Source organism: Solea senegalensis, linkage group LG9 (assembly GCF_019176455.1).
Source record: "Solea senegalensis isolate Sse05_10M linkage group LG9, IFAPA_SoseM_1, whole genome shotgun sequence".
Classification (NCBI taxonomy): Eukaryota; Metazoa; Chordata; class Actinopteri; order Pleuronectiformes; family Soleidae; genus Solea; species Solea senegalensis.
Window position 1 is genome coordinate 7231906 of NC_058029.1, and position 20734 is coordinate 7252639.

General features: G+C 40.8%; 1 protein-coding gene across 1 annotated transcript; it reads left to right on the forward strand.

Annotated features, from left to right (window-relative positions):
* Nucleotides 1-122: 122 nt before the first annotated feature.
* Nucleotides 123-20486, forward strand: hace1 (HECT domain and ankyrin repeat containing E3 ubiquitin protein ligase 1). The gene is made up of 24 exons (XM_044034491.1): nucleotides 123-412; nucleotides 1834-1888; nucleotides 2175-2264; nucleotides 3134-3238; nucleotides 3409-3484; nucleotides 3618-3749; nucleotides 4025-4107; nucleotides 4248-4344; nucleotides 4444-4545; nucleotides 4640-4746; nucleotides 5196-5340; nucleotides 5962-6269; nucleotides 6927-6995; nucleotides 7143-7230; nucleotides 8633-8744; nucleotides 9338-9435; nucleotides 9523-9610; nucleotides 9706-9855; nucleotides 10053-10249; nucleotides 11477-11608; nucleotides 15487-15585; nucleotides 16292-16362; nucleotides 16705-16818; nucleotides 18282-20486. Exons 1-24 carry the CDS (start codon nucleotides 322-324, stop codon nucleotides 18382-18384), a joined length of 2712 nt encoding a protein of 903 aa, XP_043890426.1. The 5' UTR covers nucleotides 123-321; the 3' UTR covers nucleotides 18385-20486.
* Nucleotides 20487-20734: the final 248 nt, after the last annotated feature.

A 20734-nucleotide genomic window follows, 5' to 3' on the forward strand; every position in this document is an offset into this window, starting at 1 on the left:
GTGTTTTAAATAAAACTAAACACGAGGGCGGTTGTCCAACGGAAATGACCGTTATGACCTTTAGAAACCACATCACCCACAGTGCTTTGCGTGTGAACGTCATCATAACAGGAAGTAGCAGAGGCTGGGCAGCCGCTGTAGGAGAATGAGCGAAGCTGTGAGGCAAGAGGGAAAATAATAAGTGTACTGTAGATGACTGTGTGTCGGAGGAGTGGTTCCTCGTCTGCCAGCGCTCATGGACGACGCCCAGGACCGACGCCGTCACATTAACAACAAGTAAACCTGACACGGGTGAGGCTTATCCTAGTGGACCGTTCACCTATGATGGAACGAGCGATGGAGCAGCTCAACGTACAGCTCAACCGGCTGACCCGCTCCCTCCGCCGGGCCAGGACCGTAGAACTCCCGGAAGGTAACGACACCGACTGGTTGTTCATAATGCTAAATAGAGTCATAGTGAGTTGTCACAGCACACTGGCCCTGCTCTGTTACACACACACGCGGATATCACTCCACTTCTATGACGCAGTGGTATGTGTTTATGACACATATAATAACACAGTGCGTTTGTAGTGAGGCTATGGCTGCCTGCTTACACATAATAACAACACACAGAAAGAGCTAGGGCTCCATTTGAAGAACTGCACTGATTATGTACAGCACAACATCTTAAAACATACTCACTGTTTACTGTGCAATATACAACCTCATGTGTTTTAACATTGTGTCATTAGACAGTGGGAGATGTGAACATTTCCTGCCACAATATTCACAATATTGCATTATTACGATAATTGTGAAAATATGCTTTAAAATACACTTACAGTCCACTTTATTAGGTGTCCTGGCTGAGTACATGATAGAGTGGCAGCAGTAGCACCTGGTGTAGTCTGCTGCTGCTATTGTCTGCTTCAAGATTTGACATGTTGTGCTTTCAGCTATAATCTTCTAAACTGCACACTTTGGTTGTAACAAGTGTACTTTTGAGTCACTGTTGACTCAAAAATCATCTCAATCAGACCAGTGTGGCCATTTTCATCTGACCTCTGGCATCAACAAGGCGTTCTGTCCATAGAATTGCTGCTCACTGGACATTTTTTTTCTTTATTAGACTATTCTCCTTGAACCCCAGAGATGATTGTCCCTGAAAATTAAAATAGATTGGCAGTTTTTGAAATTTATAGCCCACCTGGCACTCTCAAAGTTACTTAAATCACCTTTCATTCTGATCTGATGCCCGTTTTCAGATGTTGCAGGTCATCCATCTGTTCATGTCCAGATGGATGGCTCTTTCAACTGTAACATAATAACAAAATATGTGCTGTTTGAGAAGCCTTTGCTGTCAGTCTTTCTTTGTGTGACTCGACAGATCTGCCATAGAGTTCACCATAACACACATACCAACATGGGACAGCTCTTTGAAAAAAATCCACTTGTAGTGACTCATCTGTTCTCCCATTAGGGGAGTTTCATAGGAAGGATGGTTCACTGCTAAAAAATGTGAACATTAGAAGTGACACACGTCATTATTCTGGAGTGAAAATAGAGTGAATCATTCAGTATTTTTGTATTTTTGGCTACTTTCAGTGTAGAATACAAAATCACAGTGTAGCGTCTTCCTCACATCACATCAGTGTGTGTAGCTTATCTTCCACAAGGTTTTCAGAGACACTCGCACATCAAAGTAAGGATTTCTGTCACTAGTCTCTGCTCAGTGGGTGTCTACTGCTGAACTTTCCATGTTGCTGTTTTCTATTTCTATTCCCTGTTATAAAACATGGGCTCAGTACAGATGTTGTCATAGTTTTAGTTCTCTTTTTTGTTCCTCCACAGACAATGAGACAGCAGTTTACACACTTATGCCAATGGTCATGGCTGACCAGCACAGGTAAGCACTGTGTGTCTTACCATTATATAGAAATAAGAAAAGAGTAATGTAAGATGAAGAGGGAGATAAATAAATGTTGTAAATACTTTATAGAGAAGGGGTGGGATTAAATAAGTTGTACTTCTTCCCACCCCTTTTTGGATATGTAAAATAAATCACTATTATTTTATTTATATATTATATGTATTGTTTGCAGTGGTAGCAGTGTTAGTTTATTTCGAACATGCATTGTATTCGTTGCTTTTCTCTCCAGATGATTATGTTGCCCTATTCTGTTCTCTTAAAGATCAGTATCAGAGTTACTGCTCAACTCCAAGTTTGATGTCAACTACGCCTTTGGACGGGTAAAGAGAAGTCTGCTGCACATTGCTGCCAAGTAAGATATTGTTCACACTGTTCTAAGTGAATGCTGGCAGTCTCATGTCCTTCCTTCCTGCCCAGTGCATTTGAAATATGTCTGAGTGAATCCATATGGTTGTGTGAGGACATGGTGGGGTATTCTTAGTAGAGCTAGAATGGCTGATAATAACTTATTGCAGAAATGACAGTACATATGTGTTGGTAGAGGACGTTACAGATGGAAGTAAAGGTGTGAAATCATTAAGAAATGGTTTGATTTGCATTGTTAATTTTTCATACATGTCTATTTATTTGTAGTTGATGCGTGATAGCATTTGTAGCAGCTGCCACACCATAAAATATCAGAATCATTGAATGTGTTTTGTTGACCTCATACAGCAATAAGACTAGCCCAGAATACACATACAAACGTAACCATTCACTGAAGAAATCAGCCACAAGAATCCATTACCAGTTGAGCTGTAACTCATAAAAGGGAAGGACAAAGAAGGATGTTATTTGTGATGGTAATGTGGTTTTAGTGTGTTGATGCGAGGCGTCGAGAAAGATGTACACTTTGTGGAACTTCACAGACAGGAGATATAAATAAGTCTTAATTTTATTTTCAAGATCTGAGCAGAAATAGCAGTATGTTAATATATTTATTATCCTCCTGATGTCAAGTAGAAATAAGGACTACATCAATTCTCTACATAACCCTTCATCTTGTGTAGCAACAAAAGACAACACCAATATTTTGCTTTCACACATAATTGAATAAAACACTAGACATTAATGTGTTTATTTATTTTGATAATAAAGTGCTGATACTTCCAGGAGAAAAAGTGAGAAAGCAAGTTTCTATTATTATTGATGAGATTGACTCTGTGCAATGTCTTTGTGAAGCTGTGGATCAGTGGAGTGTCTGGTTCTGCTGCTAAAGAGAGGAGCCAACCCAAACTACCAGGACATCTCAGGCTGCACCCCTCTGCACCTTGCTGCCAGAAATGGGTATGAGCCTCACACTGCATTTCACATCTGAAGTTCATTCATTGTTGGCCACCAAAAGGTGTTGTGTGCCCTATTGCCATGTGGCAAACTCTTTCAATTTACAGAAAAATGACAACTTGATGTGTGTGTTTGATGCTGCTGCTCAACAATTTCCTCCACTGTTCTTGCAGACAGAAGAAGTGCATGGGTAAACTGCTGGAATTCAATGCTGATGTCAACATCTGCAACAATGAGGGACTGACTGCTGTGAGTGGGCTTTCATCCTCTGGCTGTGGTTTATGTCTTTTAAAGCACTGTATTTATTATTTCTTATTAAATCATTCTCGACAACTGTAGTCAGTGAAGTGACTATGTTTGTCCATGTGAACCTCTGCTGCAGATCCACTGGCTGGCAGTGAACGGGCGAACGGAGCTCCTCCATGATCTGGTTCAGCATGTGACCAACGTTGATGTGGAGGACGCTATGGGCCAGACAGCTTTACATGTAGCCTGTCAGAATGGACACAAAACTGTGAGCCACTCACATAATACTGTATATACAGTATATACACATATGCATTAGTGAAATATTTCAGCCAATAATCTTTATTGATATAAATTGTGAAATTCTATGACGACAAAGTTATGTATCATCCATCACTGGAATCCAAAATTACCAACTTGGTAAGGACTGGATTCAAAATCACACAGAAAATCAAAGGCTTATGATGTAGTGTTTCATTTGTTGTGAGCAGTCATGCAGAATATGAGTGTGTGTGTATGTGTGTGTGTGTTGTTTCTGCTCAGACGGTGTTGTGCCTCCTGGACAGTGGTGCTGACATCAACCGGCCAAACGTCTCTGGAGCCACACCTCTTTACTTTGCTTGCAGGTGATGTTGGATGTGTTTCCTTTTAATTAAAAAAATATCTTTAGACGCATGAGACTCATGAGTATGAAAACACATTGAAGTACTGCGGTTTGTGATATTCTCACTCAGCTTGTTTTTAAACTTGTCTTTTTTTCCTGTAGCCATGGCCAAAGAGACACCGCACAGATCCTGCTCTCTCGAGGTGCCAAATACCTCGCTGACAAGAATGGAATCACTCCTATGGATCTCTGCGTGCAGGTGAGCACTTTCATTTCCTCAAACTTCTATTCCTCTTTGTGGTTGTGTTGGATTAACGCTGAGCTCCTGTGGTCCCTGTTCCTCCCGTGTGGTCATTAGGGTGGATATGGGGAGACCTGTGAGATTCTCATCCAGCACCACAGCAGACTGTTCCAGACCCTCATTCAGATGACACAGAATGATGAAATGAAAGAGAGTATGGTACAGTGGGACCACTCTGCCTCCACATTCAACATTCTGTACTCAAGTCTTGTGTACACATATCTAATGAGTGTTTGTGTATGTGTGTGTTTAGCTCAGGCAGGTTCTGGAGCATGTTTCTCAGCAGAATGACAGTAATTACCACAGGATGTTGACCAGTCTTGCTGAAGTGGCTACAACCAACGGACACAAGCTCCTCAGGTATATTGTAATATTGAACATTTTATTTTAAATATTTGAGGCACCGCTCCTTCAGCACATTTGCACCATGTGGCAAAGGTTTTTAAGTCTGTGATGTCAATGATAAAGGCTAGTTTTCAGTTTACATGTAATTTGGAAAACCCTCCTAATAATATCTGTCTTCTTTCACCGATACAAATCGGGAGTGAAAGTGTGGCCAGCCTAGCTTAGCACAGCTAAGTCCAGCAGCTTCAAAGTTAACTGACACGTCAAGATATAAAACAACTCTCTGCACCTATACAGTACCTGGTGTTCCTAAACTTTGCAAACCAAATTAACTTAGCCAAGGTTTCAGGATTCCCATTATTCCAAAAGGACAGTAAACACACCATGCATCTGTCATCTGTGTCGTAGTTATTGTAGTTTACTTGTATTGACAACAGTTGCCCCTCTCCCCTCTGCCCGCTCAGCCTGTCCAGTAGTTATGAGGCTCAGATGAAGAGTTTGCTGAGAATAGTTCGGATTTTCTGCCACGTGTTCTGCCTCGGGCCTTCATCGCCAAGTAACGACATGGGCTACAACGGCAACAAGACTGCTCGCAGTCAGGTCTTTAAGGTTAGTGGAAGTTCTGAACACAGTCCTTGAATACTAATTTTCTGCTCTTGGAAAATGTATGGATGAAGAAATTGAAAAGAATAAATACTCTAAGTCTAAAGATATGATCTTAGTTTGTATAGCCTGTTATCTCATAATCAGTTAAACTTACTGCCAATGCAGCTGAGCTATTAAATGCCATCTCCCACTCTGATTATTTATTCTGATGATTAATGTCCCAAATGATTGCCACTGTTACAGCTTCGGTGGGCTTGGATAGAATTTAGGTTCACCCACACACATGAATTCATGGTACATTTAATAATTTTGTATCCATGACAAAAATGGAAAATAACTATGATGATGTCAAACATGATTATAGTTAAAATTACTATCTGAGAATATTTGCTGTTGGCTAAACCATCAAATTAAATGAATTTGATTAATTTCTTTCAACACAAGCTAAGTAAGAAAATACTATATGTATCATGTCTGCCAATTGTGATAATGTGCTTAACAGTGACTCTCATGGAGTCAGAACTTTTATTCTATTTATTATAGATAAAGTTAAACAATTCAATAAAACCAGCAGACACCTCTTTGACCCTATGCATCTCTCCCTTCCTCCCTCTCACTGTGCAGCCACTGGAGTTGCTGTGGCACTCACTGGAGGAGTGGCTGGTGCTCATCTCCACAGAGCTGGACAGGAATAGGCAGAACCCGTCTGCCTCCTCCTCCTCCAGCAGTGAGATCGCCTCTCTGCTTCTCAAACAGTGTGAGGTCGACCAGTCTGGCTCCACACAGAAGCTTCCTTCCTTGCTGGACCCTCAAATTGTCATGGAAACAGAGGTTTACCCTGACGGTGAGGACGTCATCTCCATGACGGCCAGTCGGCTCAGTGCGGTGATCCAGGCCTTCTACATGTGCTGCTCCTGTCAGATGCCACAAGGGTTTGTGCTCAGCTTTCATCTGTCATAAGTAAACATGATACCTAACAAGGTTGGACATTTGCACATACAGGTGTGTATCCTGACCTCTATGGTCACACTGGTTAGAAATGTCAAAATGAGGTCACAATGAGGATGATGAGAACGTATTTCTATGTAGAGTTGGGAAGTAAGATTAGATTACAAGTGGTCACAGGAGACCCATTCGGGTATGGAACTGTCCAACTCGAGCTGTCCACTTGTGATCAGATGTTAATACCAGGTAGGAATGCGCCAGTGTCATTTGAGATGTATGCACAACGTCAGTCATTCTGGGAGCGCTCCTACAACAACATTATTTCCATATACATATGACCACATAGGGTTTTTATAGCACTGCATAGTAGCTTATTTTATCAATTTATCAGTGCAGTATACAGTACAACACTGCTACCAGCTCACCTCATCTACCCCCTGTTTTCTCCCACTTGAATCTCTCTTTATTTAATCTCCTCTGCAGGTTTATAGTGATATGTAATTAGATTAATTGTGTTTTATTGTTCGTATCACCCTGCTTTCCATCGGCTTTGTGGACACGTTGATTTTTCTCCTTTCTCCGATGTTGCTGCAGAACTGTTGCTGTTGTCCCTCCTCTCATACCTCACGTCTCTCCTCACCCAGAATGACCTCCCCACGCTTCATCGAGTTTGTCTGCAAGCACGACGACGTGCTCAAGTGTTTTGTAACCAGGTGAGTCGATGCTGCCCCCTTGCCATGCATTAACCCTCTCACACAGTGTATATAGATGATGGCTATTGATCCGGCATCTTCTCTCCTCTTCATTTATTTGAACTCGTGTCTCTTTGCTCTCTCACTTCCCGGTCCATGTTTTTCCAGGAATCCAAAGATCATCTTTAACCACTTCCATTTCCTGCTGGAGTGTCCAGAGCTGATGTCACGCTTCATGCATATCATTAAGGGCCAGGTAAGACATAGTGGAGAGTAGAAGCTTCTCAATGTTTTCCGGCCATGGCCTTCTTGTTGTATGCCACACTGCAGTTTGTCTCACTTTTGTTGTTGTTTTTGTAATTTATTGATCATTCTGCATTGTTCTTTTTCAAATGGTCTTAGTTGGGATCCCACTTCCATGGAAAATAATCAGAGAACTAATTAGTCTCCAGTTATAGATGGTTAGTTTGACCTGATCAATAGCTGGAACTATTTTCTGATGGCTGTAACTATTTTCAGCTTTAAGCAAGTCAACAGCTCACGGTCATTAAGTCCTTTTGTGAGCTCTTTTGTTGTGAGCTATGGCTATTAACGATGAGGACTGGCTTTAAATCATCCTAACTATTGGAGCCATATACCTCTGAGATAACATCCTGTTATCGATGCACATTTTCTGACATTGCAAAACAAAGTAATCACACCCATGGGTTTGCACCGAGGAGGAAGAATAGTATAGATATTAAAGAAGAAGCAGCTGCACGTACATGTCCATTGGAAATGTTGCAACAACGGACTGTTCTGCAAAGCAACCTTAAAAAGATTAAATGCATTTAAACACATGCCAGTCTGGGTGCAGTGTTTCAAAGGTTATCTTCCTATGTCTGTCATTGTTCTTGTGCTGGGAGGGGATCAGAGGGGACAGAGAGCCCCCTCTATTCCAATGTTAGTACTTAATGAGATGGAGATGAGTCTTTTTATAGTAATCCCATCTCCTGCAGTGTTAAGTTAAGTAAAATGTGGCCATTGTTTTACAAGAAATATTCTTATTACTGTATTTCTCGTGTGTAAACGCCACTGCGACTCCAAAATTATTCTTCACATTATTTGTCTTTATTTCCGCCCTTAAAGAAGTTGTTCTAGGTCTCATTGTTTGTGTCTTTAGGGACAATTTAGAAAGTGACTTTGAAAGTCCTGTGTCTTCACTTCAGCTTCATTTAACTGAGTTAGAACCACAGAGATACCCCCTTGTCTTCAGTTCCATTTATATGGCTTCATAAATTTAAAGTGCTGTTCATTTACTTGTCAGTGTTCGCATTTGAAGTGCAGCGTTCGAGCCTCGTTACCCGTGGATTGTGACTTGCCTAGGAGCAGGCTTTTGTTTAAATTGTAGACTTTAACCTGGCGAATTTGATTCCATCTCCTGATTCTTCACTGGGAACGCACAGGATGTTCTTTCTCATCTTTCACTCTACCTCCAGTGCTTAGAGAACAAAGACATGTGCGGTATTATGCAAATAGATCTTTGTATTTCAGAACTGAAGGCTCACCGAGGCACCAGTGGAGGCTGAAAAATCCAGTCAGGGCATTGAAGTGAAAGTGATAATTAGATGAAGACCTGTGCAGTGGCATGTGGTATGAAGTCTTGTTTTCCCTCTCAGCCCTTTAAGGATCGTTGTGAGTGGTTCTATGAGCATTTACTGGCAGGCCAGCCGGACTCAGACATGGTTCATCGTCCGGTCAACGAGAATGACATCCTCCTCATCCACAGAGGTACAAGCTGTTAACACCACTGTCGGCTATCAAGACAACATAACTGTGGAGTCATTTAACCAATGTGCACTCTCTAACATCATGTCGCCTTGTCAGAATGAGACACAGAATGAGTTTAAGGAGCATATGTTATGTATTATGCACTATAATTAATTCATCATGACATCACTATGAAGTCAGACAAGTATGTCATGTAGAAAAGTACCAGATTAACCAGTCATTCATCAGTAAATTATATAAATCTGATGTCTATCAAATGGCCTTATCACAATGTAAAAAAAGTTGCCATTGTATTATCGAGGTCTATACTGTACATACATCTTATATATGAAGCTATTGATGTAGTAAATTAGCAGAAGAGTCTTCAATTTGTTACATTCTGCAGTCTCACTGTTTGGATGTCACCAATTCTACTACACTGGACCTTTAAAAATACCCAAGGAAAAAACTTGAGGCATCAATATGATCCATATCCATATCATAATGTGAAATGTTCTCAGGAGCATACGCGGCGTATATTTTGACCAAAACAATATGGAACAATAAAACAAGTAGAGTATTACACCCCTGAATTTATTCTTCTGATCTAACAGACTCCATATTCAGGAGCAGCTGTGAAATGGTTTCCAAGTCCACTAACGAGAAACTCAAACAGGGCATTGCTGTTCGTTTCCATGGCGAGGAAGGGATGGTAAGGTGTTGGTAATCAAACCTATGATGAACCAGCAGTTATTCAGTCCCACGTCTGTTTTAATCCTTTTCTGTGTGTGTGTTTCAGGGTCAGGGTGTGGTGCGGGAGTGGTTTGACATCCTGTCTAATGAGATCATCAACCCAGACTATGCTCTGTTCACTCAGTCAGCTGATGGTACCTGATATTTTCCTTCATTTACATTCAGTGTGACAAGCACATTTTTTGTCATGTGCAATAAACCTGTGTGTTTGTGTGTGTGCACTGTACAGGAACCACTTTTCAGCCTAATAGTAACTCCTCGGTAAACCCAGACCATCTGAACTACTTCCAGTTTGCGGGTCAGATCCTGGGTTTGGCTCTGTACCACCGACAGCTGGTGAACATCTACTTCACCCGCTCCTTCTACAAACACATACTGGGTAAGAAAGAAAGAACGAGTGGACAGCAGGCCATTTTATCTCTGCACACAGCTCTTCTGTGGACAATAAGACATTACTTTAAAGCCTTTATTGTTGCTAATTACTGCTACTACTTAGTACTTTAGTACAACATAACTTCCTTTATCCTGTAAACATGACTTCCCTTACTCTTGTTCAATTTGGTGTGCATTTCCCAGGTATCCCAGTGAGCTACCAGGATGTATCATCCATTGATCCAGAGTACGCAAAGAACCTGCAGTGGATCCTGGACAACGACATCAGCGATCTTGGTCTGGAGCTCACCTTCTCTGTAGAGACGGACGTGTTTGGGGCGATGGAGGAAGTACCCCTGAAACCTGGAGGGACGAGCATCCTGGTCACTCAGGACAACAAGGTCAGTTACCATTAACATGCTAAGCGGTGAGATACATTATTGATGATCCTTAATTACTCTGACCGTGGGAACATCTTCTGTATTTACAGGAGCATACACGTTACTGTAAAGCATAATGTAGTGTAAACAACAGGGAGTTTAACATAAAAAAAAAAAACTTTACAATGTAAATGGTATGGATTGTTGGCAGAATAAGGATTATACACAGTACCACAGATTACACTCCTGCATTTATCCCAAGGATAAAGGACATCAGATCCTCGATTTCAGCCAGAACCCAGCTGCTAGAATTATACCTGACGCATTGAATCATGACTACATCCCCCTGTACCTGACTTCCATGAACTGACTTCCTGTTACTCTTTGTATCGAGTACAAGATTCCACTTCTTACTTGTAAATCCAAGGGAGGTCTTGCCCCCAAGTTATATTTCAAAACTTTGGTTTGTGTCATGTCCTGTACAATTTCTGGAGATCATTAGAATGATGATCTAGACTTGGGAGTGAGACCACAGAGGTCACAGAGCTTTTACAGCTCAGAGTCTTCAGAATGACTTGCCCGAGGACATCAGAGTTTCATCTCTTAAATATTCTTTCAAAAGCAACCTTTTTTATGAACTGCTCTTCTTCAGTAAATTATGTATTACTTTGCTTGTGTTTTATTTAGTGGAATCATTCCATCACTGTTTTATTCATTTTTAATCATCAGTATTATTTGTCACTTGCTTTTATTGCAGTCGTGGAAAAATATTTAGTTTTTTTAATCATTCTCATTATGTTATTAATCAAATACATTGACGTTGTGATAATTTGAGCCATATTTCCTGATCTACTGTTAAAAAAAATCTTTGTGTAATATTTTCTTCTTTTTTTTTAATAATCCCTGAGTTTAAGTTATAGACGTAAAGGTTTTGAATATATTCGTGGTGTTACACTGCAGTAGTGTGGCTGAAGGTGGCATTAATAAGTGTTCCACTCCATCATACTTGGTTTTGTATGATCGATTGATCCTGCTCCTGCAGCTTTTTGCCTGGAGGAGTCCTAATTAGAGAGTGCAGAGCTGCAGGCGCCCTGCAGATGGCACTGTTTAGTAAGCAGAGAACAGTCCAACAGGAGCAGAAAAAAAATAACTATGTATGAGTTCTGCCCATTTCATTTTACCCATCAGTATCTTTGGAGGACTTTGATCATTGTGTGTGTGTGTGTGTCTCCTCTCTCTCTCTCTCAGGCCGAGTACGTACAGCTGGTAACGGAGCTGAGGATGACACGAGCCATCCAGCCTCAGATAAACGCCTTCCTACAAGGATTCCACACTTTCATCCCCCCCTCACTCATCCAGCTTTTCGATGAATACGAATTGGTTAGTCATCCTCCTCTGACCTTGCTGTCTTTTTCTAACTCTCCTTCCTTCTTCTCTCTGCTGTCCTCTTTTGGAGTTTGTATTCTTGTCCTCCTGAGCCTGCCACCCTGTTCAGCCCTGATGCATGGATTGATTAGCCTTGTCTTTTCTGGGAGGGGTCACCTTGAGGCCCCTCCCTCTTCTCCACCTCCATTAAGGAGGGAGGGAGTATTTTTTTTTCTTTTCTGTGTGTGTCGGCAGATTTCATGTCCTCACTCTTGCGAGGATCAATAGTGTAGCATGATGATTATCCCGTCCTGGATTTGTTGGACATACCTCGGTCATGCTGTCATTGGAGGACAACCGTTTGCTGTATTTACAGCACTGCAGCCTTTTCACTCTCATCCTTTCAGCTGTATCAACTCTGCACATAGACTTTAGAGGATAAGGATGGCAGTATTAGAAATTAGAAATCCAGCTTCTTGTGGTCTGATACACAAGATGTACATTATATACATAAAAACAACAGAAGCAGTTTTGATTGTTCTACTAATTGTGCAGCCATTTTGTGTAGATGCCACAATGATTATTGCTGCTTGGTCATGCACCCTGAAGAGAACACAGAGTATTTTGAAAACAAGCATTGTCTTGTTTTCAGAATGTTGGCAGCAAATTGTATATAAAAAGTTGATTTATAATTTAGATAAATCATGGAGGATTCACAGAAGATAACCATTTATAATATTGTAGAGAATATTCACCTCAGTGACTGTCACAGGCTTATCAGCAAATAAGATGACATTAGTTGACATGGACACAGATATGTATCTGGATACGTATCCATAAAACAACAACAACAAACTTTTAATTTAATAGTAGGGGTTAAAAGGGTTCTAAAGCTGTATTGAGGTAGTGTAAACAGTGATTTAATACATTTGTGAATATTCAGAGGATGGCATGAAGAGCTAAGATGGTTATAATGAAGATTTCTTTGTGTCCTTGCTGCAAAAACTGCAACAACAAAACGAACAAACTAAACATTGTTATTGTATCAGGCAAATTAATTAATGGTATCTGTGCGTATCTGTGCATCATTAATGCACACAGCTCAACATTGAAGCAGTTAACTGGCAGATGCGTCTGCTTTCTGGTTTACCCACTCCTGGGTCTAACAGGTGATGAGCATCATGTCACTCACAATAGCTATTGCTCTCCTCTTTGTTCCTTCAAGCAGTCAGAGTATCCTCGCCATGAACAGAACTGTGGTCCGACAGTCAGGTGCTTGTTCTTCTCTTTTTCTTTCTGTACTTCTTTCTTTCTAAACTTGGTTCAGTCTCACTGCCAGTTGCCTCAAGAGCCTTCATTTCGATCAAACAGGACATTACCTGAAGTTAAAAGCTCACTTCATTTTCTTTGCTGGGTTTTTGGGCAGGACTCAAGAAGTCAATGCACTCAATGAATGCAGCATGTTTGGTTGTAAAAGAGGAAATGGTGTTGGCACACTGAATCTTGAATCTTCTTAGGCTTCTTCTTGATCCATAATAGAAAAAAAAACCCACAACATAAAGAAGCATAAAGGGGACTAAGACAAAATTGCGAGATGTCTTTGTGCCAAATTAAAAACTAGCTACCCTATCGGAGGCTTAAAAAAGATATGATTAGAGCTGTGGTCTGCAATTTGTTGAATTTGTTGTCTGAAACAACTTGTATCTCATTTGTTAAAATGTTCTTCATGTCCCAATAGTTGTCTGTAGCCCTCATAATACTGTAATATACTCATGGATGTTACAGGCGTACCTGTACACTCACTGACCGGCATACTTTGCTCTCGCTGAACTTGAGTTCAGCCACAACAGTAAAAGTTGGTCACTGGTGAAAGGTGACTGGCTTTAATGTTGAAGTCCTGAAGTCATAGTAGAATTAACGTTGACGTTAAAAATCTTTCGAATGACCTTGCAGATTGTTAAGCGTGAACAGACTTGTTAAGAGGAAACGTTCAAAACAAACCAGTAGCCTGTTTTATTGTGGTGGCTAATCATCGGGGCTATGCTGCTGAAGCGGAGACGACAGCCAAAGATTAGTGAGTGAGTCACAGGAAGGATGGCAGAGAACATGCCAAGATTCACAGGTCCACTACACACGTCCAGTGCTTTGGGTCGTGCTTTGACCAGTGGACTCACAGGAATGGATGGGATGTATGACTTACTCACCGACCCTACCCTTAAATCTCTGCCTGAACTCTCAACAGTTAAATGGAGAAAATACAATAAAAAAAGTTTGAGCAAAGAGGCAAAGTAACAATGAATGAACCCTTCTAATTCTAACAGGTAAAGTTGTATCCACAGTCTCATATATCTCATTCCTCTGGGCAATAAAGCTCCATTGTTGTCCTTAAATAACTAAAGAAAAAAAAACACATCAGCGAGATGCACTGCTGTACAGAGTGATACATCACCATGAACACACACACACACTGTGGTTAATTTTAACTCAATATCGCATACATCGTCCTGTTGTCCCAAATACCCACCAGAGCTCCAAATGTAGATTAATCTGCTGCTGCAAATAGTTTGAAAGAAATCCTTATAATAACAGTCCTGAAACCTTAATGGACCTTAAGCTTCCTCAGTGTTCACAAAACCCACCGAGAGTGGCTCGGCATACTTACATTGAAGGTTTTTTAGCCACTAAGACTGTTATAGAATATTAAAAAATAATATTGGAATGGATAAGGATGGATAGTTTTTATGTTATTGTCAGTCCAAAGACCACAGTGCTGCTTCTTTTGTTGGCTCCCGACTAAGCTTGTATACCATCACTGACCTAAATTGACATCATATACAAGTAAATATGATTTAGATGAGTTCTATTATAAGTTAAGCCGGTGAAAACAGTATTTTGAGGCAAAGGGGTCAGCCCTTTCAGCCCATATGAAACTATTGTGGCCATCTTTTGATCATGGGTCCAACATCGCACTGGGAGAGAGGTTCAAAGACGGCCGCTGTCATGGTCTTGTGACCAAAGGCCGTGTCAGAAATTTTGGATGACCAGCTCACAGTGTGTGTGCGCTGCTATGATCTGTGTCTACTGACTAGCTACTGGAAATGCAACATGAAATGATGTATTGATCAAAAGAAGCATGAAGAAAATCAAACGCAATGGAGAAAAAACATAAACAGAATAACACCATTTTTGTTTTTTTAGCAATCATTCTGTTCATGTGAACAGAGAAAAATGCAGAGCGTGATTCATCTTCTTCAGCTGCTACGTGCTAATAAAGTTACCAACTTTGTAGCTGATGATGTAGCTGATGACACAGCTGATGACTTGCACCTTAGCCTACAATTAGACAGTGTGAGAATCGTGCATCCGTATGCGTCCTTCTTGACATCTTAGCCACGTTTAACAGGTCCATGTCGCACAGAGTGACTTATGATGAATGGTACAAGATTGCTGAAATCGGAGGCTGTAGGAGGCGTTAGTGAAAGTCTGTCCATTTGTAACCAGCTTTTCAACCACATTTTAAAGCTGTAGGAGGTAGACTTGCTAGAAAAATGGTTTCATATGCAACAAATGACCCAAGTCGATCTATCTCTTAAAAGCTCTGCCCATATTGACTCCTGTTTCCTTTCTTTTAGACTCTTTCCTGTTTTTTAATGTTGCTTTGCAGCGAAGGAAGTCGTCACCAATTCCTTTCACCAAAGTGACCACTGTGAAGCACTCTCTAATTAGTCTTTTGTCAAGGACTAGATTTCCTTAAGGCAGGGAAACAGAGGACAGGAGTTTTACCTGAACCTTTTAAAATACAATTTATTTGAATAGATGATTAGACGTTTGTTATCCGTCTCTTAGTGTGTTGTGTTTCTTCAAAACGTGTGTGTGTGTGTGTGTTTTTACAGGAGCTGCTGCTGTCAGGAATGCCAGAGATTGATGTGCAGGATTGGTACAGGAACACTGAATACACCAGTGGCTATGACACTCAGGAGCCCGTCATCCAGGTGGGCTCTTTCTTCTACCAGCCTGACATGGACTGAATACTTTGAGACTGAATAATTATGTCCCACACATTAATTATCTGGGTTTATAGAGATGTGGACAAGGAGGAGAATCTTTTTATTTTATTTTAATTAATGTAAAACCTCTCTTCAATGCCTGCCTGTAGAAAGAGTTAAAGGTTTTTAAATAATTCTCCCATTATAGATTACATATAATCTTTCTAATTTTCAGAACATATTATTTTCCATGTGTTTTAAGAATATCTCGTTGTGTCTGTGTTTATGTACAGTTTGTGTACAGTATATGAATAGTTTGAGTGCCAGATGTTCCCACTGCCCACACACTGGATCTTTACCACTTGACATTGAAGTTTCTAGCTGTTACTCATCCAGCATCGTGTCATTTTTAGAACTGCAAATTGTAAAAATTCACTAGTATATGGATATCATATTTGATTTTGAATGAAAAAGGCCAGTTTATTGTTCTTCTTTATTATTTTTCATAGTCATCGCGTCTGATTCTGATCTTAGTCAAATCAACTATATATGAGAACAGTTTTTCTGATTAAAATCAAATGCTTGTATTATCTTATTTCTTTGATTAGGATAAAGAAGATGATTGATTTAGGTGGAATAATTCCACAATACTTAATTGAATAACGTCTCTTCATCTGGCTCATCTCATAACCCCACCTTCTTTTTGTTGCAGTGGTTCTGGGAGGTGGTGAAGAGCCTGACCCAGGAGGAACGGGTTCTTCTTCTTCAGTTTGTCACTGGAAGGTTTGTCTGCTGTGTTTATCTCAGAATACATCAGCCACACACATCGTCTGCTGACTAAGCCATTTACCGTTTACAGTCTGACAAGAAAATTAAGTTTTAGTTGACAGGCGACATCTAAATTATGATCGCATTATTTCACCCCCCCACAGCTACCGAGCTTTTCGCTCATCCCTATTAATGCTATCTCTTTATAAATCCGAACAAATGCCAAAAAAATGGAAATCGGAACACTTCTGGTCCCCAAATCTTGTCCCTCAGCTCCAGATTCTGAGATTAAATGGTTATAATCTTCATTTACAAAGTGTGAATGTTTGTTGGAATAAAGTATTCTTGCTTTATCAGTTCCAGGGTCCCTCATGGAGGTTTTGCCTACTTGATGGGTGGTAGTGGTTTGCAAAAATTCACCATTGCTGCATTGCCATTCACCACCAACCTACTGCCTACCTCGAGCACCTGGTAATGTCTTTTCTAAACTGTTGTACTTATTTAATGATCTTCTGTTGTACTGGATTTGATGGACTGCTTAAAGGGCAGCTACCATTTTCCTTTGTGCATCTTTGCCATGTAAAACCAAAATAATAATTTCATTGGTAGTATTTAAAAAATAACTATGTAATCATGTGTGCATGACATATAATTACAACTTAAGACTCCTTTCTTTTCAGAGGAACTACTTTAAATAGATCCAGTCTTACCCATTCATCACCTTTTCTACAACCAGAGTGGGTTATTTATGACAATTACTGCTACTGCAACTATAATTTCCCTGATTAATGTTGAGTCATTTGTCAGGTGGATTCATAAAACACCAGAAAACGGTGTTGATTAGTGTTTCCCATACCTTAAAATTTACTCAAATGTCTTGTTTTGGTCCACAAATCAAAGAAAAGCAAACAACAAACAGAATAATACAGAAGCTGTGATTCGAGAATGGTTTTCCCCACCTCACCTTCGACTGCTTTATCCTCCACATAAGAGGTTGCCAGTCTTAGCTGACAAAGGGTGAAAGGCAGGGTAGACCATGGTTAGGTCACCATGGTTATGGTCCATCACAGGGCCACATAGAGACAAACATCCACTCTCACACTCACACCTATGGTCAATTTAGAGTGTCTAATTTGCTTAATCCCCAAAATCTGCATGTTTTTGGACTGTGGGAGGAGACTGGAGAACCTGGAGAAAACCCACACATGCAAACCCCAATTGGGTTGCAAACCCAGGTCAACGTCAAGAGTGCTAACCACTGCACCATTCAAAACAAAGAAACACTCAAACCAATTATTAGATTTTATAAATAGTTGAATAGACTCATTAAGTAGTCGATTATCATTTGATTCATGGCTTATTTGTGGCGGCCGCAAAGACACCAGACTCTCACTGGGATTAACAGCAACACCACACACTGACGCTGTTGTGTTTCTTTGGACTTGGCCTCCTCTGGGTCTTAAACTGCTCACAGTAGTTACACACTGAGCTTAGTTGGTCTTACTACTCTGGCTCAGTGCCATGCTTTTACCGCGCTGCCAAGGACGCTCAACACAGCACCAAAGCTGTAACATTTATTCTTCCCTGGAAGAAACTAAGCATTCTAATGATCCCTCGTGTTCTCCCCCTCCACTGTGTTAAAGATTAAGGAATGACTTGCACAGACTTAAAGACGCAGTGCAAGTCAGCCTCCAGCCTCCACAGAGGTGAATGTGACTGAGCACTAGAGGGCAGTGTGTCTCTTCAGAGACATGAGGTAGTGTCACTCACGTATATCGCTGCGCGGTGGAATGTGCATCAGGCAATTCATTTGAGCTCTCCTCCAATGGCTCCACATGAGCTGTCATGGCCACACTGCTACACAGCACTGACCGTGCCCTCCACCCTCCACCCTCCACACAACCCAACTCACTTTTTCCTCTCCCTATCCACAGTATCAACATGCTGAAACTCCCGGAATACCCGAGTCAAGAGGTCCTGAGAGACCGACTGCTGGTCGCTCTGCATTGCGGAAGTTACGGGTACACCATGGCGTAAACTATCACGTCAGCTCCTGCTACAGCGAGGGTCTGCAAATCTCAACAATCCCTCCTTAACCCAGACATTGTTTTTGTAGACCGGCAAAAAAAAGGGAAATCCACATTCTTACTCATGAGCTGCTGGAGAGGCACAACAGACTGAATGGAGGGACTACAGGTTCTAGATCTCCACTTGTACCTCAGGCAGAGCTTTTTTTTAAGAAAAAAAAGAATCCAAGCTGGAATCTGGTTATTTTATTATGCAAATAATCATCTTTAAATTAGATTATTTTCATGCGTTTAAGAAGATGAGCTGTCAACTTAGAACACAGGATAGTAACCGCAGTAAAGTATGTTCATGCAAGCTCACTGAATGTCAAGTATCGACTCAGTGTTTATAGATTTACATACGGACGCAGTGGAGAATTGATCAGTTTCAAAACATGCAATCCTCATCATGTTCATATCAGATTGCCTTGTTTTTAAAGAGAGCCTCCATTAGGCAAAAATACCAGCACACGTGTATATCGTGCTGCCTTTTTCTGTCTCCGTCACCCCTTTTTTTAAGAGTCTCTGTGCTTTTGTGTCATTAAACAAAATGAGCCAAACTTCCCACTGTGGACATACACAGTGTGCTGTCTGAACCTGGCTGCAGGGATTTGCTCTTATTCAGTCACAAGAGACGGGAGCATTAAATGTGGTCCGACCAGGGTGATGAGACTTGGCTTGCAGCCGACATTCCCGCTCCTTTCAGAAGTGCTGGATGTAGCTGAGTTGATGGCTCTATGTTCCTTCATTGATCTGTCCAAAAACAGGAACTATTGTATAGAAAAGGGGAACAGTATTAAGATGCACCGTCAGTGGAAGTAAGGGGGCAGAAACCAAATGAATTACCTTATCGAAATCAATCTTCTTTTGATTCTGATCCCATTATCTTTTAATAAAGGCCTTTTCCCACGGGTAACCAACAGATGTGGTAGCACAAGAGAATAGTCACGCTGAAAACGAGGCTTGGCTGCCTTCTCCACTGAAAGCACCACCAAGCCTGAAGGCAGAGCTCTTATGACGCCGCCTGAAGAGTGTGACAAGAGATTTTAGTTCTCCGAGAGTCTATTTTATGTACAAGAAAATAAAAATGGTATCGTTATTTAAATAGCGTATAAGTGAACCGATGGTCCTTGTGAATAGTTGCATATCATTTTTGGGAAGAGAAGTGACGACAGTAGTGTCCTAATACTTTTGGCCGTTAAGTGCTGTCTTTTAAAAGAACACCTCTGTGTGTTTTATTTAAATATGTTATAATTTCTTTAGTTAAATGCAGATGCACGCTGATACTGTACCGATCCAAATACTGCAAAGACATTGTCAAGTTAGTAAAAAAAAAAAAAGAATAAATCAGTGTTCGATAGGGAACACTAAAGGGATGCAATCAGTGCCGGAGAATATCTCAATATATTTTTGGGTTACGACAAATTTGATGGACGATGACTGTTAAATGTTATGTAATTATATAGACGAGGTGTTTGAGACACGTTGTCCGTTTGTCTGTATACTTCAGCTGTCGGAACACTCCCCGTATCTCTAGCTTCAACTGTGTCATGTGTTTTTACTGTGAAATGTTTTTTTTAGTCAGTATTCCTTTCTGTCATCAATATTTGTGCTTCATAAATAGCAACCTTGTGTAGTAATATCCCTTTGCTCGTGTACATCCCATTTAATGAGGGCCCATACAACTTATGTAAACATGTTTGGCTCTCGGTGCCAAAAAACAAAAACAAAATGCTGGAATCGTCTGTGTACACAGCGATGCTGGAACGAAGAGTTTTTTTATTTCTATACAGGAACGAGAATCACATCATGAATGTATCCGTTAGCCTAGTTTTCCGTCTTTTTTCCGTTTGTAAAGGGAGCGTACATATTGGTTTAAAAGTACCATTATCTAGCAGTATTGTTTGGAAAGCCTCGCTGAAAACGCTTTTGTAAACAGAGGCTCTTTTGCTGAAAATGGAGGATTTATACTGTAAACGCCTTGAGTATCAAGTTATGCCATATTTGCCATAGATAAAGTATGTTTTGTGCTTTGAGATTTTATCCAATAAACCTTGTTTTGGTAAGACGCTGCACAGGTGAACATGTCTAATGTTTCTGCGGGGATGAGATATGTGGAGCGTGAGTGTACGGGCAGCAGACGTGCAGCCCTTTGGTTGAGTGTGTGTTTGCCTGCATAGACATATGTGGCCACAGTGTGAGTGCTGTGTTGGGTCACCAGTTCCAAACAGCAGGTCTGCAGCTGCTAAATGGCCCCTAACCGGTGTTTAGCGAGTCCAACATCTGCTGCAGCTCCGTCTTGACAGCACATTACACTCACT

Bases quoted from the DNA above. Each gene is read 5' to 3' on its own strand.
- hace1 (XM_044034491.1), top strand. From the start codon at position 322: ATGATGGAACGAGCGATGGAGCAGCTCAACGTACAGCTCAACCGGCTG. The intron at 4,747-5,195 runs GTATATTGTAAT...CTGCCCGCTCAG, and splicing joins AACGGACACAAGCTCCTCAG to CCTGTCCAGTAGTTATGAGG. The intron at 5,341-5,961 runs GTTAGTGGAAGT...CTCACTGTGCAG, and splicing joins CTCGCAGTCAGGTCTTTAAG to CCACTGGAGTTGCTGTGGCA.